Genomic DNA, 17,838 nt, shown 5'->3' with positions numbered 1-17,838 from the left:
CAGACGACTCAGTAACATAGTGAGCAGTAGCAATGGTAAATGGCTGTTCTCTGGAATATCTCCACTCAGACAGGCTCTTATCTGTCCGGGCAAACGCCCCTGCTTTTACAGCTTCTCTGCCAAGACGCTTTTCTGCTTTGCCAAGCTGTAAGCTTTCCAGTGTACCAAGTAACTGCAAATCCTGGTCCATCCTTAGTGTCTTTTTCAAACTCTCCTCTTCAGGACTCTGCAACTGAGATTCTGCTTCCTTTATGGGTGTCAGAGAGTCAGACAGCTTTCTTCTCGCGCTCTGCACATCAGTTGCCCGCCTGGCTTTCTCATCAGTGACAGGCTTGAGGATTTCATACTTGGCCACTATTGGAGCGATCGTCACAGATTCTTGAACTTCCCTTTCCAGTTTCTGCAAAGTTTCTCCTGAAGGCTGTACTGCTTTCTCGCCCTCTTTAGCTTTACTTGTCATGGTTACAATTTTCCCAGATACAGTATCATAGGACTTTCCTAGTGTGAACATTTTCTGCTTATTCTCCTCATTGGATTGTATTTCACTTTCCAAGTCCTCAAAGCTCTGCATTAGAATGGTACTGGATTTTAATATCTCAGGTGGAAAGGCAGTTTTACTGCTCACAGTCACTACTTTGTATGCCAGATTTTTTTCCGATTCACCATCAACTACCTCAGAGGGTATTTTGTCTATAATAACCCAATCCTCAGTGCCCTATATTTGAGATATAAAAGCTAAATTAGAATATCTGCAGGTTTATCTGTACTTCAGGAGCACTAAATTATGAAGACTTTTAAGAAATCATGTTGCTTCTTCTGAAAGCATATAGTAAGTTCTAGCATTGTACCTCTCTGTGCAGTTATCAAGCAAATAAACAGAATCACCTTAGGCAAAATATGATTTCTTTGCATATTTTCTCTCTTCAGAGGCCCATATAACATGGACCCAAAAATATTACTTTTGCCACACTATTTCTGTATTTGTTTGAAGCAAAATAGCAGGTCAGCACATAATTTTAATGGTGATTGGAATCAACCTGGGCTTAAAAATCACATATTGCAGTGCTTCACAAACTACAGTCAAAAACAAATTACAAAAATAGGGCAAATAAGCCTATTCACCTGTACCCTAGTTGTCACAAACATGCTGTTAATAACATTTTAGAATAGTACTCTTCTGTATGTAGCCTGCACTGAATTTCCTTGTTTTCGTTAGAACATCAATGCCCTTCAGGATTGTTTAAACGGAGAAGCACAACACAGCAAACTGCATAAACTAAGCATACTACTAAAAATTCTGAATGAAACTTAATTTTAGCATCTTTTTTCCTCCTCATGCAAATGTGCTATGTGATTTGCTTTGACTATGCAATCAGCATCCCGTTATTTGACTTTAAGACCGTAATCTCTGTATTTAACTAAGAAAATGATGTAGCTTAAAATCAAATGAATTAAAAATAACCTCTAGGGATGATGGGATAGTTTTCTGGATAATGATTTGATGAGAAGTAACCAAAGTGCCAGCAGATTCTCCTTCCTGCAGCTTCTTCTCTATCACACTTGGCTAATAGAAAAACCAATAAAAATACCATCACTCAGCATAATCTAAATTCAGTTGACAATATAAAGGAAACACATTCTCGTGACAGAAGTGCCTCATTCACCGTAACGTTCTCAGTGAGGTTTATGCTGGAAATGCATGCAAACTGCAAACAACATCCAAACAGCACCGTGCAAGTGGATTTCTAAGTAGCAGAGAAATTGGTCTCCATTAGAAAGCCATAAGCTCTGGAGATGACCTGTTCTTTAGAATTTGGTCTCCAGATTATATCTCTGCCTGAACTTATTAAATAATAACAATTAAAAAAATATGAAAAGGGAGGGCTTGGAAAGGAAAAAAGATAATAAAATAATAAATCATTGCCATCCTTTCTGACTGCATTTCAATGAAGTATTGTTTGTTTTTACCTGCATTTCAAGGCATGTAGTACCTCCCTTCTGCAAAAATATGAGTTTTTCTGATTTTTCTGTTTCTTCTTTGGTCTAATGTCAGGGGAATAAATGATTTTAGTAAATGGAGGGTATAAAGTCCACTATACTTCACAGTAGCTCACATTTCTCTACAAATAATTAATCTCATGGAAAATTAGGAAACAAAACTAAAGAGAATAATTTTGCAGCACAGAGGTTTCCAATGAGAAGTGAAATCAGTGTCTCTCTATGGTGAATGCAAAGGAGACATGAGTATACAAATGGTATGCACAAGTGTAGCACAAAGCCCACTAAACTGAGTAAGACCCAGGTGTGGATGCACTGTGATTCATTTAACTGGGGCTGATGCCAGCTCACACAGCTTCCACCAATAGCCCAGAACAGGCCCCTCCACCTTCACTCTGGGCAAGGCTCTCTCCTGAGTTTGCAGCCCTCTCTGCTGATGCAGGCAGAAGGTGTGCCCAGCCATGATTTCAGCTCTCCCTTTTTCCCTGCTGGTGTTAGAAGTCTTAGGAGCACCTCTCCTACAGAGGGAGCTAACTGTTGTTTTATTATCCTGTAGTGTGACACCAAAATCTCCTCACTTTTATCTCATCAGCGCTTTTCCAGTGCTATGAGAATAGTAAGAGTATCTCTCAATCTTGGACAACTGGGAAAATGTTAAATGTAGTAAGACTCAATTTCCCAAGGCTTTTGAGCCCACCTTCTGGGCTGGCCACTGTTGTCATTTGGCCAGAGAAAGTAAGCCCCTGCAAAGCAAAATGGATTTCTTGCCAAACCCTTTCTAGTGACTTCAGTACCTACTATACTCAATAGATATGCCAATGGAAGTCCTATGACTGGTATGATAAAAGGGTACATATCCTCAAGAGGAAAGATAGAAATTTAAAGATAAATATGACACTAGAAAGGGGTAAATAGTTCAACTCCCTGACTGTGAGGAGTTGCACAACTCCTTTATTCCTAAAGTGTTGGCTTCATCCAATTCAGATCAGATTAAACATTGTCAAGGACTTTGTCAATATGATGGCTTTCATGTTCTACAGCTATCTGGTTACCATAATGGAAAATATTTAAAACGGTATTTTTCATTACTAAGGAAAACCAAATTATTTCCCCATCTCTTCTAAGAAATCAAGTGGTGACCAGTGGCTTAAAGTCACACTGACCAAACACTCAGGTGCCACATGCTCGAAGATCACATTTTGAAAAGACGTATTTTTTCTTCTGTTCTTGTTTTATTATAAGAAGGAGCTACAGGTAACAGCACTGAACATATTTTTAAAGTGGATAATGTGTAACTTCTTTGACTAGCAGAAGGCACTACAACATCTTGACTGCCTCTGCATTTCTTAGTAGACATAACAGTGCTGATTTTGACCTATGGATGGCTTCAGCTTTTTCCTGAAAAAATCCCCTCTCATCAGGACATGTGAAGTGAAACCATCTCACTTACTGGGACCAAAGGAATGGACAGGTGTTATCTACAGCAGAAGTCGCCTCAGAGTTAGGCTCTGATAGCTCAAGTCTGCTCTTAATTTTCCACAGAATAACTTCACTTGTATGAGGTTCGTGAAACAGATGTGTTACTTAGATGCATGTATAATTCTTGCCCTTTTCCTTTCTAAATGAATGGTTAAATTCAGATGTGTTTCCTCAGTGTGAAGACCACATAGCTGTGTAATACTTTGATACTGCTTGTGTGTTTTAATTAAAACTGTTTATTACATTCCTAAAGTAATAAAGATATTAAACAAATAGGGTGGTGCTAAGTTTGCTTCCCCTGTCAGGCTCAGCTAACCACCCTTTCCAACAGTTCCTTACATATTTATTATGATAAATGCATCCTGTTCGTTGTGCTTACAATTTTACTTTTTAGAAGGATAAATCTTTCTTTTCAACTACAATCAAACCAGCCTGCTTGTGCGGTCTGTTATGATTCCTGAACAAGGCAGTAGGAGCAACACTAAAACTCCTCTGTGCTCCCCTTAAAAAGGAAGCTTTGAGCACTAAGCCTGCATTTTTACATATTTTAATCCAACATGACTGCCACAGTAATGCACATCTGGTGCCAGCATCAGCCACTGGCTGTAATGTGGGAGAGGAGGAGGTGAGACTCCTTTCCTTCGCAATATCCCTTTCCCTATGAAGAGAAGCTGCATGCCTCCAGGGATGCCCTTCCCCAGAGTTATGGGTCTGCACCACCAACCTCTGAGGTGAGAAAGTAGAACACTCTTTCAATGTACACTTTCCAGACAATTTTTACTGAGTTCCTATAACATTACATCCCTCAGTGCTGTGGGCACAGAAACAAATCTCATGACCATTTACTTGTTTTTAATGCTAAAACCAAGAGGAACCCATAAAGATAATTCCTGTGAGACAGAAACCAGATATCCACTCATAATAGAATAAAAAAAAAAACTTTCGGGCAGACCATACAAGCTTATTTCTTTTTGTTCCACTGGACTTAAGCCAAGACTCTGCACTATGTATTTTATTGCAACACAAATGTTTCCTTGCTACCTCTATATGTCCTTATCTACCTACAGATCAAGTAAACACCAGCTTTTAAACTGGCAAGTTTCTTACAAGCACTTCAAGACTGCACAGTGAGCAAGATTTTTTTCACACACGCACACTGCAGGAAAATGCAGATACTTAGCAATCTGCATTGGGTCTTCAATGACAATATCCAGCAGACTGCAGCAACCATCAGGTTCCTTATGGAACTGGCCAAGAAGGTCCAATTATCATCATTATTTCTTCCCTGTTTTCAGAGACTGAGAGCTCTGCCCTTAGTTCTGTATTTTCTTTTCAAGCTTGGCACCATAGCCCCCACCTGTCTCACTACACCACTGCTCCCAACCAGTCACCATTGTTTAAATTTTCTCTCCATCACTTTCATAGTTTCTTTCATGCATGGCTGGACTTCCTCAAGCTCACCGAACCTGTAACAATGCCTGTATTTTGCACCCTCAGAGAGACCCAGTTCTGCCACATGGCTTCCAGTGAATTTAATTCTCTATATACACATGTATTTATATATGTATGTATTTATGGTATCTACTCTTCCTCCCATCTTTGCTGCCTGTGTCCTGAGAAAAGGGAGTGCCTGCAAGCAGGGATTGGCCTCTAACTACAGCCTCTAATCTAGTGAGAGCTGCTATAAGTAAAAATGCATAGACAAATACATAATGAAGCCTTTCAGCTCACGCTGACCTCTTCAGGCACTAGTGGTTCAATCATAGGAGCATCCTCCTGCCTTGCTGCAAGCCGAACAGGAGATGTGGAAAGCCTCTTCTCCCATTCATTAGACACAGTCGTTTCTGTGGAGGTTTCCAAGAAGGTGCGTTTCAACTCGCTTATATTGGTCTGATGTTTCATCAGATCTTCCTGGGTTTTGTCTAGATCCTAGACAGTTTTAAAAGAATAGAGCAGTTTGTGATACATCCTAAGCCAACCAAACTTTAGAGCCAAAACACACAACTTGGTTAGTATAGAGGGAAGTAACAGCTCAGGGAGCCGGGGAGCACAGCACTAACACAACACTCTGTGAAAATGTGGCATTTTGAAAGAGAACAGCATAGCATATCTCGTACAAGTGAGTCTAAATACACTCTTAAAGAGCCTGTCCATATTGCTATAATTTGCACCTGATAAAGAGGCTCCAAACAAACATACATATGTGCGTGGAGGCACACACATAGAGGCACACGCATATATTGATATTGATAGTACAGGTTAGAGAAGTCATCATAATCTGAGAGAAAAAATAATCTATTGGCAGGTGGGAGTACACAGTTCATGCATCATAGTGCAGATCCACAGTTTACCACTAAAACTAACACACATGTACGTACATGCACTGGTATATACCAATACCAACCTCTAACATAAGATTACTATGTTTGACATACACATTTTCACCCTGTATTCGCTTAATCAGACTATTCTGAAAGAAGTGAAAAAGAAAGGGAAAAGTAAGGGACACAGTATTGAAAGGATACAAAATGCTGTTTCTACACATTTCTTCACAGAGAACCGACAGTAACATGCTGAAAGAGGCGAACACCTCCAACATTGATACCTGAGCAACATCTAGACCTTTTGTTTCTGTACCTGTGCCTTTAGATCTCCGTCCTCCTCTTGATCCGACTGCCAGCATGAGAAAGATTGGAAAACAACACCTTACCCACTTGTATGAATGAAGGCTTTGTGAACATTGGTGAGAGGTACACACTAGGTTAAAATCCTATTTTCTCCTCATTAAGGGTTTAAGGAGAAGGAGTAGACACGCTGGCTTTGCACAGTTTTCCTAACTCAGAGCAAACGTCCACTTCTCAAATTTTTGTTTTGTTATCAAAGGGGTGTTAAGCATCTTCCTTTATAAATAATGCTACACTCCACATTCATAAATCTCTATTTATGGAGCAGCAGTTGCACCTTCTCACCAAGGTCGCAGCTAGAGTAGGACGCAACAACAGCAAATGCTTTGGAATTCCCCAATTCCAGAATTTACACATAGGACATAATCTAGGCCACAAGCAAAGCTTTTTATAAACTCACCAAGGGCAAACAATCTGCAACATTTTCTACAGAAAGAAGCACATTTTATTTGCTTAAAATGCTATTTCCCTAACCATAGTCTCTTTCTGTACTTCTGTAATTTTATTTAATATTTAGCCTGTATACATTCTTTCACAACCTATCATCTGGAATGGCACACACATCCCGTCCACTTCAGTGCACTTTTTCAAAAGCAACACCCTAAGGACTACCCCAGCAGCCCTGTTTCCAAGGGTGCAATTTTCAGGTGGCAGATATACCATACATTCTGAAAATCAGGTATCCATAAGAAAAACTGAAATGTGCTATATCTTCTCCTCTAAATAAAGATGGCAACTAGGGATATTAATATGCATTTTTGAGTAATAAACTGAACATTTTAAACGTCACAATTTTATTATTATGTTTTACTTTCTGAAGTGCTCAAGGCCTGAAGTTATGGAGTGAAATAAGCACTTTAAAGCATCTTGTACTTCTGACTCATAATGCCCGTGCTGCTATTTTATTGTTAATTTTTCATATAGTCCTAATTAGACAAATGACTCATGGGAAAATCTGTTGATTACTTTACAACTCTGTTCAAATTTATTCTATTTACAGCCAAAGCTGAATCGTCCTGACGTGTCATACACAAATTTTTTCCTTGATGATAATTTTAAGTCTCAAATATTAATGAGATCCTTCTAAAAACCTAGAGTAATGTTTGTAGTAAGACACTGTCTTCTAGCAGATGTCAGACGAAATTCAGCTCATGTTTGCAGCTGCAACCGTATTAATTATGAAAGCATTATACGCACTTCAGTGAAGTCACATAGGGTTGAATTTGCCTGCACAGTCTATGTACCATGTTGTGAATATGAGGCTTCTTAGTGCAAGGAAAATAGAAACATTTTGCATTTCTCCTCTGAAAAGAATACCTGGACTAGTAGTGGCCATATTTGAAGATGCCATGTGAAATTACATTAAAGAAAAAACTTAGATATTTAAAATGTGAGAATATTCAGTAAATTTGAAAACAGCTTTTTTTTGTCTTTTCCCCACTCTCCCGCTCAGGCTTCAGAGTATAAGAGCAAACAAGCACACAAAAAACCCCAGGGCACGATCTGGCCAGCAGAACCCACCGGGTGGGCAGCAGTGGCACGGGTGATACTGCCACTGCCCCACTAACCGCACAATGCAGAGGCCTTGCAGCTTCCAAACCGAACTCAGGAATAAGAGGAACCCATGGGGAGCACCGGAAACTCAACTCTCCTAGCAAAGCTCTCCCGCTTGCAGGCACGCACATGCACACACGTGCAGGGAGGGATCCTGAGCTGCCGTAGCAGACATGCGGTCTAGCCCCAAGGCCCAGGGTCGGGAAGAGACGAGGCCAAAAGCTCTCCCCTTGCCATAGCTGGGTGCTGGCGACTGTACAAACCTCGGTGGCAGTGGTCTCACCATCAGCCGCAGTATCCGTCTGCTCACTGTCAGTCTATTGGGTTAGACAAGTACCCGGGTCCCGAGAAGAAGGCAGGAATAAAGAATAAACCCAGCTCATCAGTACACGCGGCTCACACGGGAAACTGTTAAACTCAACATCCCTTGAACTGCATTAGCATTGCTTTTCGAACAACGCACATGTCAAAGAAGCAAAATAAAAATGCTATATTAGTAAACAGAACAGACTCAGAGGAAGACTCGAGGCGTACTGTACACAGTATATAGCTTTACTGGAACAAATTTATAAGCCAAACAAAACATTACTGGAAAAGTGTTATTTGAATAGCAGATTTTTTTTTCTTTAAGAAAACCAGGTAGCTTAAAAAAAATGGGGAAAAAAAGTGACTAATATTTTCTAATCAAACTTTTCCTCCCATAATGATTTTTTACAGAAAATTATCAAATTAGTTTTTGTTCTAGCCAATATAAAGTAGTGGTTAATTTTTTATCTGGAGGGGAAAAAGACAATTAAAAAAAACAACAACAAAGCTACTTTAACAGTCATCTGACTTTCAGCCCCTCATTTGTACAGAGGTCGTTCTTGTCTCCACATTTACACACCATGAGGCTGTCTGCATTACCAAGGAGTTCAAATAACCATACCCCCAGCCCATCTACTGTCTGTCTGTGGAGTAATGGTAAGGCTCAGATCCCACTTGGTTCCAATAAAGAACAGCTGATAATTGTTAATGATAGTAAAAGGAAAGAAAACTGCCATTAAAAGAAGAAAAAAGACTTCCCATTCCATTTAAGAGTATGGATGAAATCAGGAGAAAAACAAAAGTAACTCCCCCCACCCTCCAAACACTTACTAGGTATGAGTGATAAAAATGAAACAAAGCACAGCATTGCACATACTGATCTATCCCTACTTTGCATGAAGAACATTTAAGTGGAGAACATAAGTGTCAAAGTTAAGAGAGAGTGGAGTGGAGGTTACTACAGGCTGAGAAGAGAGTTCAAAAAACTACTCTGATGTCAGGTAAGCATATGGAAAACTAGTAAGTAAAGTGCACCCTACTGCCCCAGACTGGCACATCCAAGTTGTTTTGATAGCAGTGAAAGCTCTGAAAATCCATTAGTGATTTTCTGTGGTCCTTAGATAGTAACTTAGGCAGTCAATTTAAAGCCAAGACAACACATCTCATCCTCCAATCACATCAATATGAACAAGAACAAAAGAACAGCCTACTGGTGGATTCAGTATCAGTCTTAGCTTTGAATTTCCTCCAATTTTTTGCCATTTTCTGACAACTCCATTGTTTCATAAGACAATGTTTTGATTTTTTTTCATAGCTTTGTTTTTTATTCTTTGACGAGTTTGTATTTTTTGTATGACAGACAGAAGAATAAACAAGCATTTTGCACTACTTGCTAAGTGCATGAATGCAAGTTACATGAAGTTTTTCAAGCCATGATCACTCTTGAGACGGACCACATTTATTTTGAAATGGAAGTGTAATGTCAAAGCAGTCTATCAGGCTGGTCCAATTGCTTTCACTAAAATGCTAGAAAATTGTTTCTTTATTAACAAAGGATCTCATGTCTTTATAAAATTATAGGCAATTGTAAAGGTATGGCAATAGAAAAAAAAGTAAGCATTGTCACTCCTGTTTACAAAAATAAAAAGAAGCAAAGAGGAATGAATGCATCTAGGCATTTAAAAAGAATTAAAAATTGTGTCAAGGCACTGTAACACAAGTCTGGCATATAGGGTTCATTTTAAGAACTTGAAGTCAATAGAAAATTAGCTGCTAAAGTAAAAACACAGAAGGTAATGAATTCCAAGGGTGAGATTCTGTCTTTGACTGCATGGGCTAACTCCAGATGCATATCTCAAGGGAGAACAAGCTCAGCAATGTAAGGCACTAGTTCAGGATACTGGCTGTAGTCTTCTGCATCTCTGTGTGCAATCTTTTGTGAGCTGTGGGGGTGGGAAAGGTTCCTATCTCTTTTGCCATAAGTTAAATGAAATCCTAAATAAAGTGTAAAGATTGCTTTATTGCAACATACGTGTCTGCTGATAAGCCAATCAACAGCCATGGAGTCGAAGTCAACATTACTGAGTTACTTGAAATAAAGAGCTGGGGTTATCACAGAGCAGGGAATGGTGAGTTAAGGCTGAGTAAGGCAGGTCTCCTCTGGAGTGAAGACTAAGAAAGGCCAGGCTCAGCTCCAGAACGGGCTGAGGTACAGCTGAGGTGGGGCTGGCGGGCAGGCGAGGGCTGGAGCAGGACAGAAGGCAGCTTCTGCTGATGTGCTGTGGCTGCACCTCTCCTACCTTGTGATCATAATTGCTGTGATTTGTTTTGCCAATGTAATGCAGACATGCCCGAGTTTAAGACATATTCACTTTCATGCAATATTTTGAACAAGAAATACCCCGTGGATTAGGCACAAGTCTGTGTTGTCTGCCAGGAAGCACTGCCAGAGTAATCACCTTCATAAAAGAGCGGTACTAAAAAGCCTATTTTAGATGTTTTTATGCTCAATACTTCCCAACTTTACTAACAAAAAGAAGTCCACATTTCTGAAAGAGGAACAGACTAATGTATTACATAAACACTGCCTCATTATTGCCTCTAGAGCTGGAACTATATTAATGCTGTTACTGCTATTAGATTAATCCAAGTGCAGAGCTAATGCAAATTGAGACCTAAATGCTGTCTCAAAATGAGGACAAGAAATAAGACAGCAGCATTTTGGATGCCTTTTATCAGAAATTGTACGTTATTATTTAGTTGTAAGGCATCACAGAGCCAAAAGCATTTAAAGACAATGTTTTTACAAGACAAATTGATGTGACTTTTGGCTTTCCATAAAAATGAAATGAAATCCTGCACCAAGTCTTACAAAACCAACAGCAGCAGATGAGAATGTTCAAGCTGGTTTATTGAAAAGAGCAATGGACTATTGACAAGTGGCCAAGGTGGCTTTTTACATGGCCAACTGGTCTTTGATTATCTGACCTGGGTTTTTTTCTTTATATACAAAGCAAAACCGTAGTTTTGTATTTGAAATTGAAGAAGATAGAAAATCAAGGAAAACCTGAACTCATTATTTTATTCTGTCAACAAAGAATAATCAGGCTCCAGCAAAAACTGAGATGCCAGTTACTCTGTTACTTAAGCAGATTCCTTTCCTACTTCTGGATATACCATCACATCCACAGTACTCAGAACCACTGCAGACTCCTACTGCAGCTGATTCATCTGCCCATGATGACCTTGGTGGCTTGAGGCATCAGTTTTGGCAGTGCTAATCTAACACTGCAAATGTCAAGACAGCCCACATGGCAAGCTCCTGCAGCAGCTGCACAACAGCTGTCCCAATCTGACCCCTCACTGGTATTCTGGATTTAACCATGGGAAAACAATTTACTCTGCAGCAGAAATGGGATCAAGGCTGAAAATCAAGACCCAGGTTTTGCTGAACCAGAAAGCCTTTTCTGGGGTTCAGTTACAGCTGATAGCCTTTTGCAAAAAGCTGAGTCCATCTGGACTTTGAACATACTAAAGTTGGTGAGGGTGCTCATCTTTGTTAGGTAGCTAGTCATAAAAATAAATATAGATACATATTCATATATTTGCATGCTTCAGTAATTATGCAGAAAATTGTACTTAATACCAACTATTTAGATAACTATTCTAACCCTAGTATAAACTGATAGAGGGAAGAGAAATGTTTTATAATTTAGTGCTAGTCACTTTGCACCAACTGACACAGTTCAAGCCAAGCCTCTTCCACACAGTGTTGTGCCTAACCCTGGGCTCCAAGCTGTACTCCCAGCATGAGAAAAAAATTAAAAAGAAGAAAAAAAAAACCAAAAAAACAAACCAAAACCAACAACCCCCAAACCAAAAAAAAAAACCCTTCTAACATATCAGCACAGACAGAAATGAGGCTCTGAAAGTAGGACCACTATTGCAGCAATCTAACACTGGTTAGGACTGAAGCACTGAACACAAAAAAGAGTGTGTTCGATGCCGAGGTACACACCTCTTCCTCTGAACTGTCACTCAGGTCATTGGCAAGTGAGGCACTCAAGGAGGCCGCCTTGGGCTCCAGGTAGCAGAGGCACATAGCCAGAGGAAAGGAGAGAGTGAGGGCGTATGGCACTGAGAAAGAGGCAGAGAGCAGAAAGAAAAAAATGAAGAGGAAGCAAGGCACGAGGGAGGGGGAGCGGATGGGGAGGTAGTGCTGCACACTGGCAGGCAGAAGGTTGGTTTCGGAGAGGTTAGGGAGCGACAGGTAGCCATCATCATCCAGGAGGGAAGGAAATGACTCTGGAAGTTGCAAGGAGAAGGAAAACAGTGTTCCGCCTTTGCCAGCTTTTTGCTTGTAGCCAAAAGCCATGTCTTGCTCGGCGGAGCAAACTCGCCCCTTTCTGTCAGAGTCTGGCTCCAACTCGCTGTGTTTTGGAGCGCTCTCTTTGGGGGCCTCACAGCCTAAGGACTTGGTCCGAGTGCTCTCCTTGCATCTCCTGCGAAGCTTTGCTGAAGATACATGGGGGCCAGGCTGAAAGGATGGCGAGGAGTGGTGGGAGTCAGTGCCAAGCAAAGATGGCTGGTGATAGAGAAAGAGCAGCAAACAAGGCGCAAAAGCAAAAGGACAAAAAGAAAACTGTAATTAGTTAATTTTCTTCCGTGATGATAAATAATATATATTATATATATAAAATTATAAACAGTATTTTAACACTACAGGTTTCCACTGAATTGAATGGTGCATGTTCCCATGCCACACACCACAGGTATTAGCGAATCACGCTTCCAGCTTACAAAAGGCAACTTCTTGATTCAACATTTGTCTAGTCCTCTGCAGCACAGGATTTACATAAAAGCCTCCATGGCCACATAGGGAGTTTCAAGTGTTGCCAATTTCCACTTACTGCAAGATTGGTTTCTGATCATAAAGTTTTCAAACATGAAATACATGGGGAGCAACAAAGATTGGAACATATTTCTGGTACCAGCACTACTTGTGACAGCATTCTTGCAGTCAGGAGGAGACCTGGTGGGGGCTAAATTCTTCCCATCTATGCCTTGGACAACCTCAGCAGTAATAATTAAAACTCCAAGGACTTTAAATTCCTCAATTGCAATATTAAAAAAAAAAAAAAATCTAGGCCGTAAACCAAATTAAAACACATTGTTGTTTAGTGGGGGGAGCAGAAATCCATTCATTAATGCTCCTGATGGAAAAAAACTGCTTGACAGATATCCCAGCAGCCAGTTCTTCAGCACAGCTCCCACCACTGGTCCCTGCTGGGCATCACCACAGCCCTGCCCTCACCTCTGCTCACTGTGAACCTGAGCAGGTAGTGCTGGGGGCTCAGCCCCTCCGAGCCATGCAACCTGCCAGCCCCTCCACGCTGCCACTTCTTCGGCCGTACACTGAAAGAAGGGAGTTGAGACTTGTGGCTCAGAAGACTCCATAATCTCTCACTTTGGGATCTGAAGGGGGGCTGACTAGAGAGAGGTCCTTGCCCCACACAGCCACATCTTCTCATAATCAAAATGTAACCCTTTACCCATACTGAAGAGGCAAAAATGCCCATGATGCTTTTGCTACAAGTTTTACCAAAATGCCAAGAATACTGGCTACCAACAAGCAGGATCTGCTTTGATATGCCACTTGTAGCGCATTCAACTGGCCTTTCAGGTCATTTGATGTCAAAAAACTGGTAGGAGGGAGGTGATTCAGTGGAAATGGTGACTGTCATTTCCCATGTTCCCTGCAAGCATACACTACTTTGTCTTCAGAAGGACAAAAACTACTGTCATCACCAAAATGTATACCCAGTACAACACATCTGCCACAACGCTGATGAATCAGAGATGTTTTGGCCAAGATCTAACAAGTGCACATAGCTGAAGTGGCTCACTGGATCCATGACCAAACCCTCAGTGCCTGAGCTGCTCCATCCATACCACATCTCCCCAGAGAGCTATAACAGCCATTTCACTTTCACTCCAGGCTCACAAAAGCAAAATTACTTTAAAGCCACAACAGCATTTGCCTCCAGTTCAAGCTGGTGTTGAACTGGAGGCAAAAAGCAGATCCAAGTTTTAAATGCCAATTTTTACTAAGCCCGAACTTTACCAGGTATATTAATGGTAGGAATGGGACATAAGCCAAATAATTACATGGAAGAACTCCTTTCCTTCCTCTTTCATATTTCCCTTTCTCTCTTCTCTAACAATCTATCAAATCAAGGAATTTGCATTCCCAAACTAAGCAATCAGAACCAAGCCTAGCTTCAAACCACTTAAAAATGTCTTTATGGGCTTAATGTAGTAAGCTCAAGTCAAAACAATGCTGATGGACTCATAGGTTTTTGTGCGAGCTAAATACATACACAAATACAACTTCTCTTTGCTGCAAAGACAAAAATCCAAAGTAAATGTATTCTTTTCTAATTCAGACTATTTGCCTACTAACACCTTTACAGTATTAATATTTAGAATAACTTCTGGTACTTAAATACACACGGATAAAACAAAGGCAAAATGTCTTAAGGAAAAGCTGCAAACATACCTAAAACATTTATATGCCCTTAAAAGGGATTTGATTTCAAGCTTGTATTGTGTTTCTTGAGACATTCTCTTTATGATGACAGACAAATCTGTTAGCAGGTCCATGTGGAAGCAGGACTGAGATCTCTGTAGGATTACGGAACTGAAACTCTATTTATTTATGATGGTTTAAAAAGAACTCATCTCTTGAGTGGGGGTAAAAACCAATCATTTGTGCATATATAAGTTCCACGAAACTGTCTCTTAAACTATCTCTGAGTATTTCTAGCCATATATAAGGAATAGCTAGATGATCGTCAAAATGCAACTAATCCTTTCATTGACTTAAATTAACAAACACTTAGAACAGAACTAGTTCTTTTGGATGTTTTCTATGTACTTGATTTTCTTAATTCTTTCTCCATGTGGAAACTAACGGAGTTTCAAGAAGACCCCAGAAAATTTTGTGGAGATTATCTTTTAAATGCTACAATACTGCACACACTTTCAAAAGAAAATCTCTCTCATTTGCAATTTTCAGTAACTCAATTTATTTCTGGTTTTCAGTACCTTAATTGCAACTCTTTTTGAGGACTTGATCCTTTCACTATGTGGCTCATTGTGGCCTTATATGATCACGCTAAAAGTTCAGGTTCTAACATTTACATACTTGACAGTTCTGTGGATATAAATATATATATATATATCAAGGTTTTTCTTCCTAAAAGATGAGGGTAAACGTTACTTGTTTAGCAAGTGCTTTCCACAGTACACTTTCTGAATGTTATTTTACTGTATTCCTCTTCACTGTCAATCTCTATTTACTATTTTCTCCATACTTCTGTTTGGTTTATCCTGTTTTAATATCTCAGTAGATACTATGCACAACCATGTGTGTATGTGAGTGTGCTGGTGGTGGGATTGAAGATGATGAGGGATGACTCAAATTTAACAATTGATAAGAGAACCATCAATAAAAAAATGCTTTCTTCAACAGAAACTTCGAACAAGTGAAGCAAATGCTTTTGTAAGCCAGAAAATAATTGCTTATAACAGCAGATTAGTATCCAGAAGTTAATAGAGAAAAAATGCCCACTGAAATTCATGCAAGGAAACAGTGTTATGAGAAGTATAAGAGAAACAGTTTAAAGCACAGAGCTACATACAAGAATACAGAACTATTTTGTTGCCTTGTCAAAATAAAAAAAAACAGGATGGCCATACTAAAGTCAAAATATGACTGAAAACCAAGAGAACAAACATGCACCACCAGGCTACTTCTGGGCATTTCCCAAAGAGCTGTTGATTGCTGTGTGGAAAACATCAATCTGACTGTTAAACATATTTAAAAAAAAAGTCCGAGGCAGGAATTAACTTTTACAACATCATACAAAAACTGAAAGGACTACAAAAACACTGGTTCAAGACATGCAAATACACATAGTATATTTCCACTCACAGAACTAATTTTATTTCCTCTTTCTCCCCCTTCCCTAAAAATTCTATGTTTCTCCAAGCACTCTCAAGGCAGCCTTGTTTAATACAAAACTCTGAAAATTCTACCTTGGTGTCATGGCGTATTGCTGAAATCGGGGTGACTTCCTCCGCTCTCTTCTTTTTGCCCTCTTCATCATCTTTGTCCTCTTCTGTCTTTTTCTCTGGAGTCACAGTGGTTATCAAGTTGGTCTGAGAGATGCCCTTTGTTGTGGCGTACTGGCCAGTACCAACCTCTGCAGCAGACACAGAATCCTTCATGTACATTTCATGGTTTTCATTCACTGATGCTAAAAGCAAATATTTAAAGAGGGAAAATCTGAAATAGCTTTTGCTGAGAAGCTGCATAAAATTAAAAAAGCTGGTTTAGAAAAACATTTGAGATAACACTGAAAACACAATTATGTCATGTTTCAGGAAACCAGAAGCATGTGCATACATTTAAATAAATTGTTTACTTGAAGCTCGTAGCTTTTATATGCATACACATATATTATGGACGTGTATACACACATTACTGTAGCTAATGTGTGCATTACACAGTTGTTAAATGTTAGCAAGCCGTTAAAATTACTACTGTAGTAAAACACCACACAAAAAAAAGCAATGCATTTCCACAGTTATCAGGCAGGAAACATAAGGAGAACCAACTATGACATCAGCCATGGGGGTGGAAGAGATGTTTTTTTTTTAAATCTGTCAGAATATAAAAATGCAGATCAAACGCAGATTTAGTAACGTGCTGCATTACAGAAAATGACTGCATTGATATAACACAGGCATAATACCTGAGAAAAAGGAAATGTGATCCTTGTATTATTGAGTACTAAAGTCTGCCAGTTAGATGAGCTTATTATCCTAAAAATTCTGCAAAGTGATGACATTCAGTACAGTAGACCCAACCAGAATATTTTAGGATGCAAGTGCTCAATAATTAATCAGATTTAAATATATAATAGTTATTTTGAAAGAAATAGTACCTTTACAGATAGAATGTAATCAAAACTTTAACATATGCCCAGACCCTGCTCTTGACTATTGGGTAACTAATTTCTAAACCAATAGGATTATTCAAATTTATAAACTCATTTGCATCTGTAACAAATGACAGAGTCTGGATCACAATGTAAGCGCAATGCAGAATGTTACAGACACATCTGCATTACAGTAACAATGCTAGTGAAGACATAAGCATTGATTTAAAAAACCTCTTTTCCCCCATTTGCTCTTAGGCAGATTAACATAATAAAAACCTTGCAGAGCCTAACAAATGCTGGGTAAAGCGTTTCAGGTGTCTTGTCTCTTGGGATTAAGTTTAGGAGGCAGGAGAAAGCAAAGGGAGTAGAGGGAGACATCTTGTTTAGATGTTACAAACAAAATAATGCAGAAGGATAATTTCTGCTTTGAAACACATGCACAGCAATCAGGTCACCAGTTGCTTGGTAACGAGCAAGAAGCACATCAGAATTAGAATATTCCAAAATAATCAATGACAAGCAGCACCTTTAGAGAGAGAGAAAAAGGCTTGTCACGTGTTCTTTTAAATTAAAACTTCTCCCCTCCCCATCACCAATTATACTCATTGCAATTTGTGATATTCTGCAAGAGAATTCTCCTTTTTTTTAATCTGTAATGAATCTGAGTTTAGTCTCAATCTTCTTTTTTCCTACAAAAATAAACTACAAAACTAGAGCCTCTTTTTACTCAACAGCTGACAACAGTAATAGCTGATGGAAGTAGCTGATACTCTGAACTACATACTGATTTCACCAAAGTCAGCAGCAGA

At 39.5% G+C, this 17,838-nt stretch overlaps 1 protein-coding gene across 20 annotated transcripts in view; it reads right to left on the bottom strand.

The window, feature by feature from the left end:
* EPB41L3 (erythrocyte membrane protein band 4.1 like 3) overlaps positions 1-17,838 on the bottom strand; it is a 143,193-nt gene that overhangs the window by 8,664 nt on the left and 116,691 nt on the right. For 3 of the 20 annotated variants that reach the window (XM_053938726.1, XM_053938658.1, XM_053938720.1), the window contains exons 12-19: positions 16,122-16,342; positions 12,040-12,606; positions 7,979-8,032; positions 6,115-6,150; positions 5,882-5,947; positions 5,215-5,406; positions 1,969-2,043; positions 1,463-1,564 (exon numbers count right to left, since the gene is read on the bottom strand). In XM_053938726.1, the coding sequence (XP_053794701.1) occupies positions 1,463-1,564; positions 1,969-2,043; positions 5,215-5,406; positions 5,882-5,947; positions 6,115-6,150; positions 7,979-8,032; positions 12,040-12,606; positions 16,122-16,342 (1,313 nt within the window). The remainder of the gene's footprint in view (positions 1-1,462; positions 1,565-1,968; positions 2,044-5,214; positions 5,407-5,881; positions 5,948-6,114; positions 6,151-7,978; positions 8,033-12,039; positions 12,607-16,121; positions 16,343-17,838) is intronic. The other 17 variants (XM_053938692.1, XM_053938715.1, XM_053938663.1 and 14 more) reach the window with 16 other exon arrangements.

Source organism: Vidua chalybeata, chromosome 1 (genome assembly GCF_026979565.1).
Source record: "Vidua chalybeata isolate OUT-0048 chromosome 1, bVidCha1 merged haplotype, whole genome shotgun sequence".
In the NCBI taxonomy this organism is placed as follows: domain Eukaryota; kingdom Metazoa; phylum Chordata; class Aves; order Passeriformes; family Viduidae; genus Vidua; species Vidua chalybeata.
This window is presented reverse-complemented; position numbering and strand designations above follow the sequence as displayed.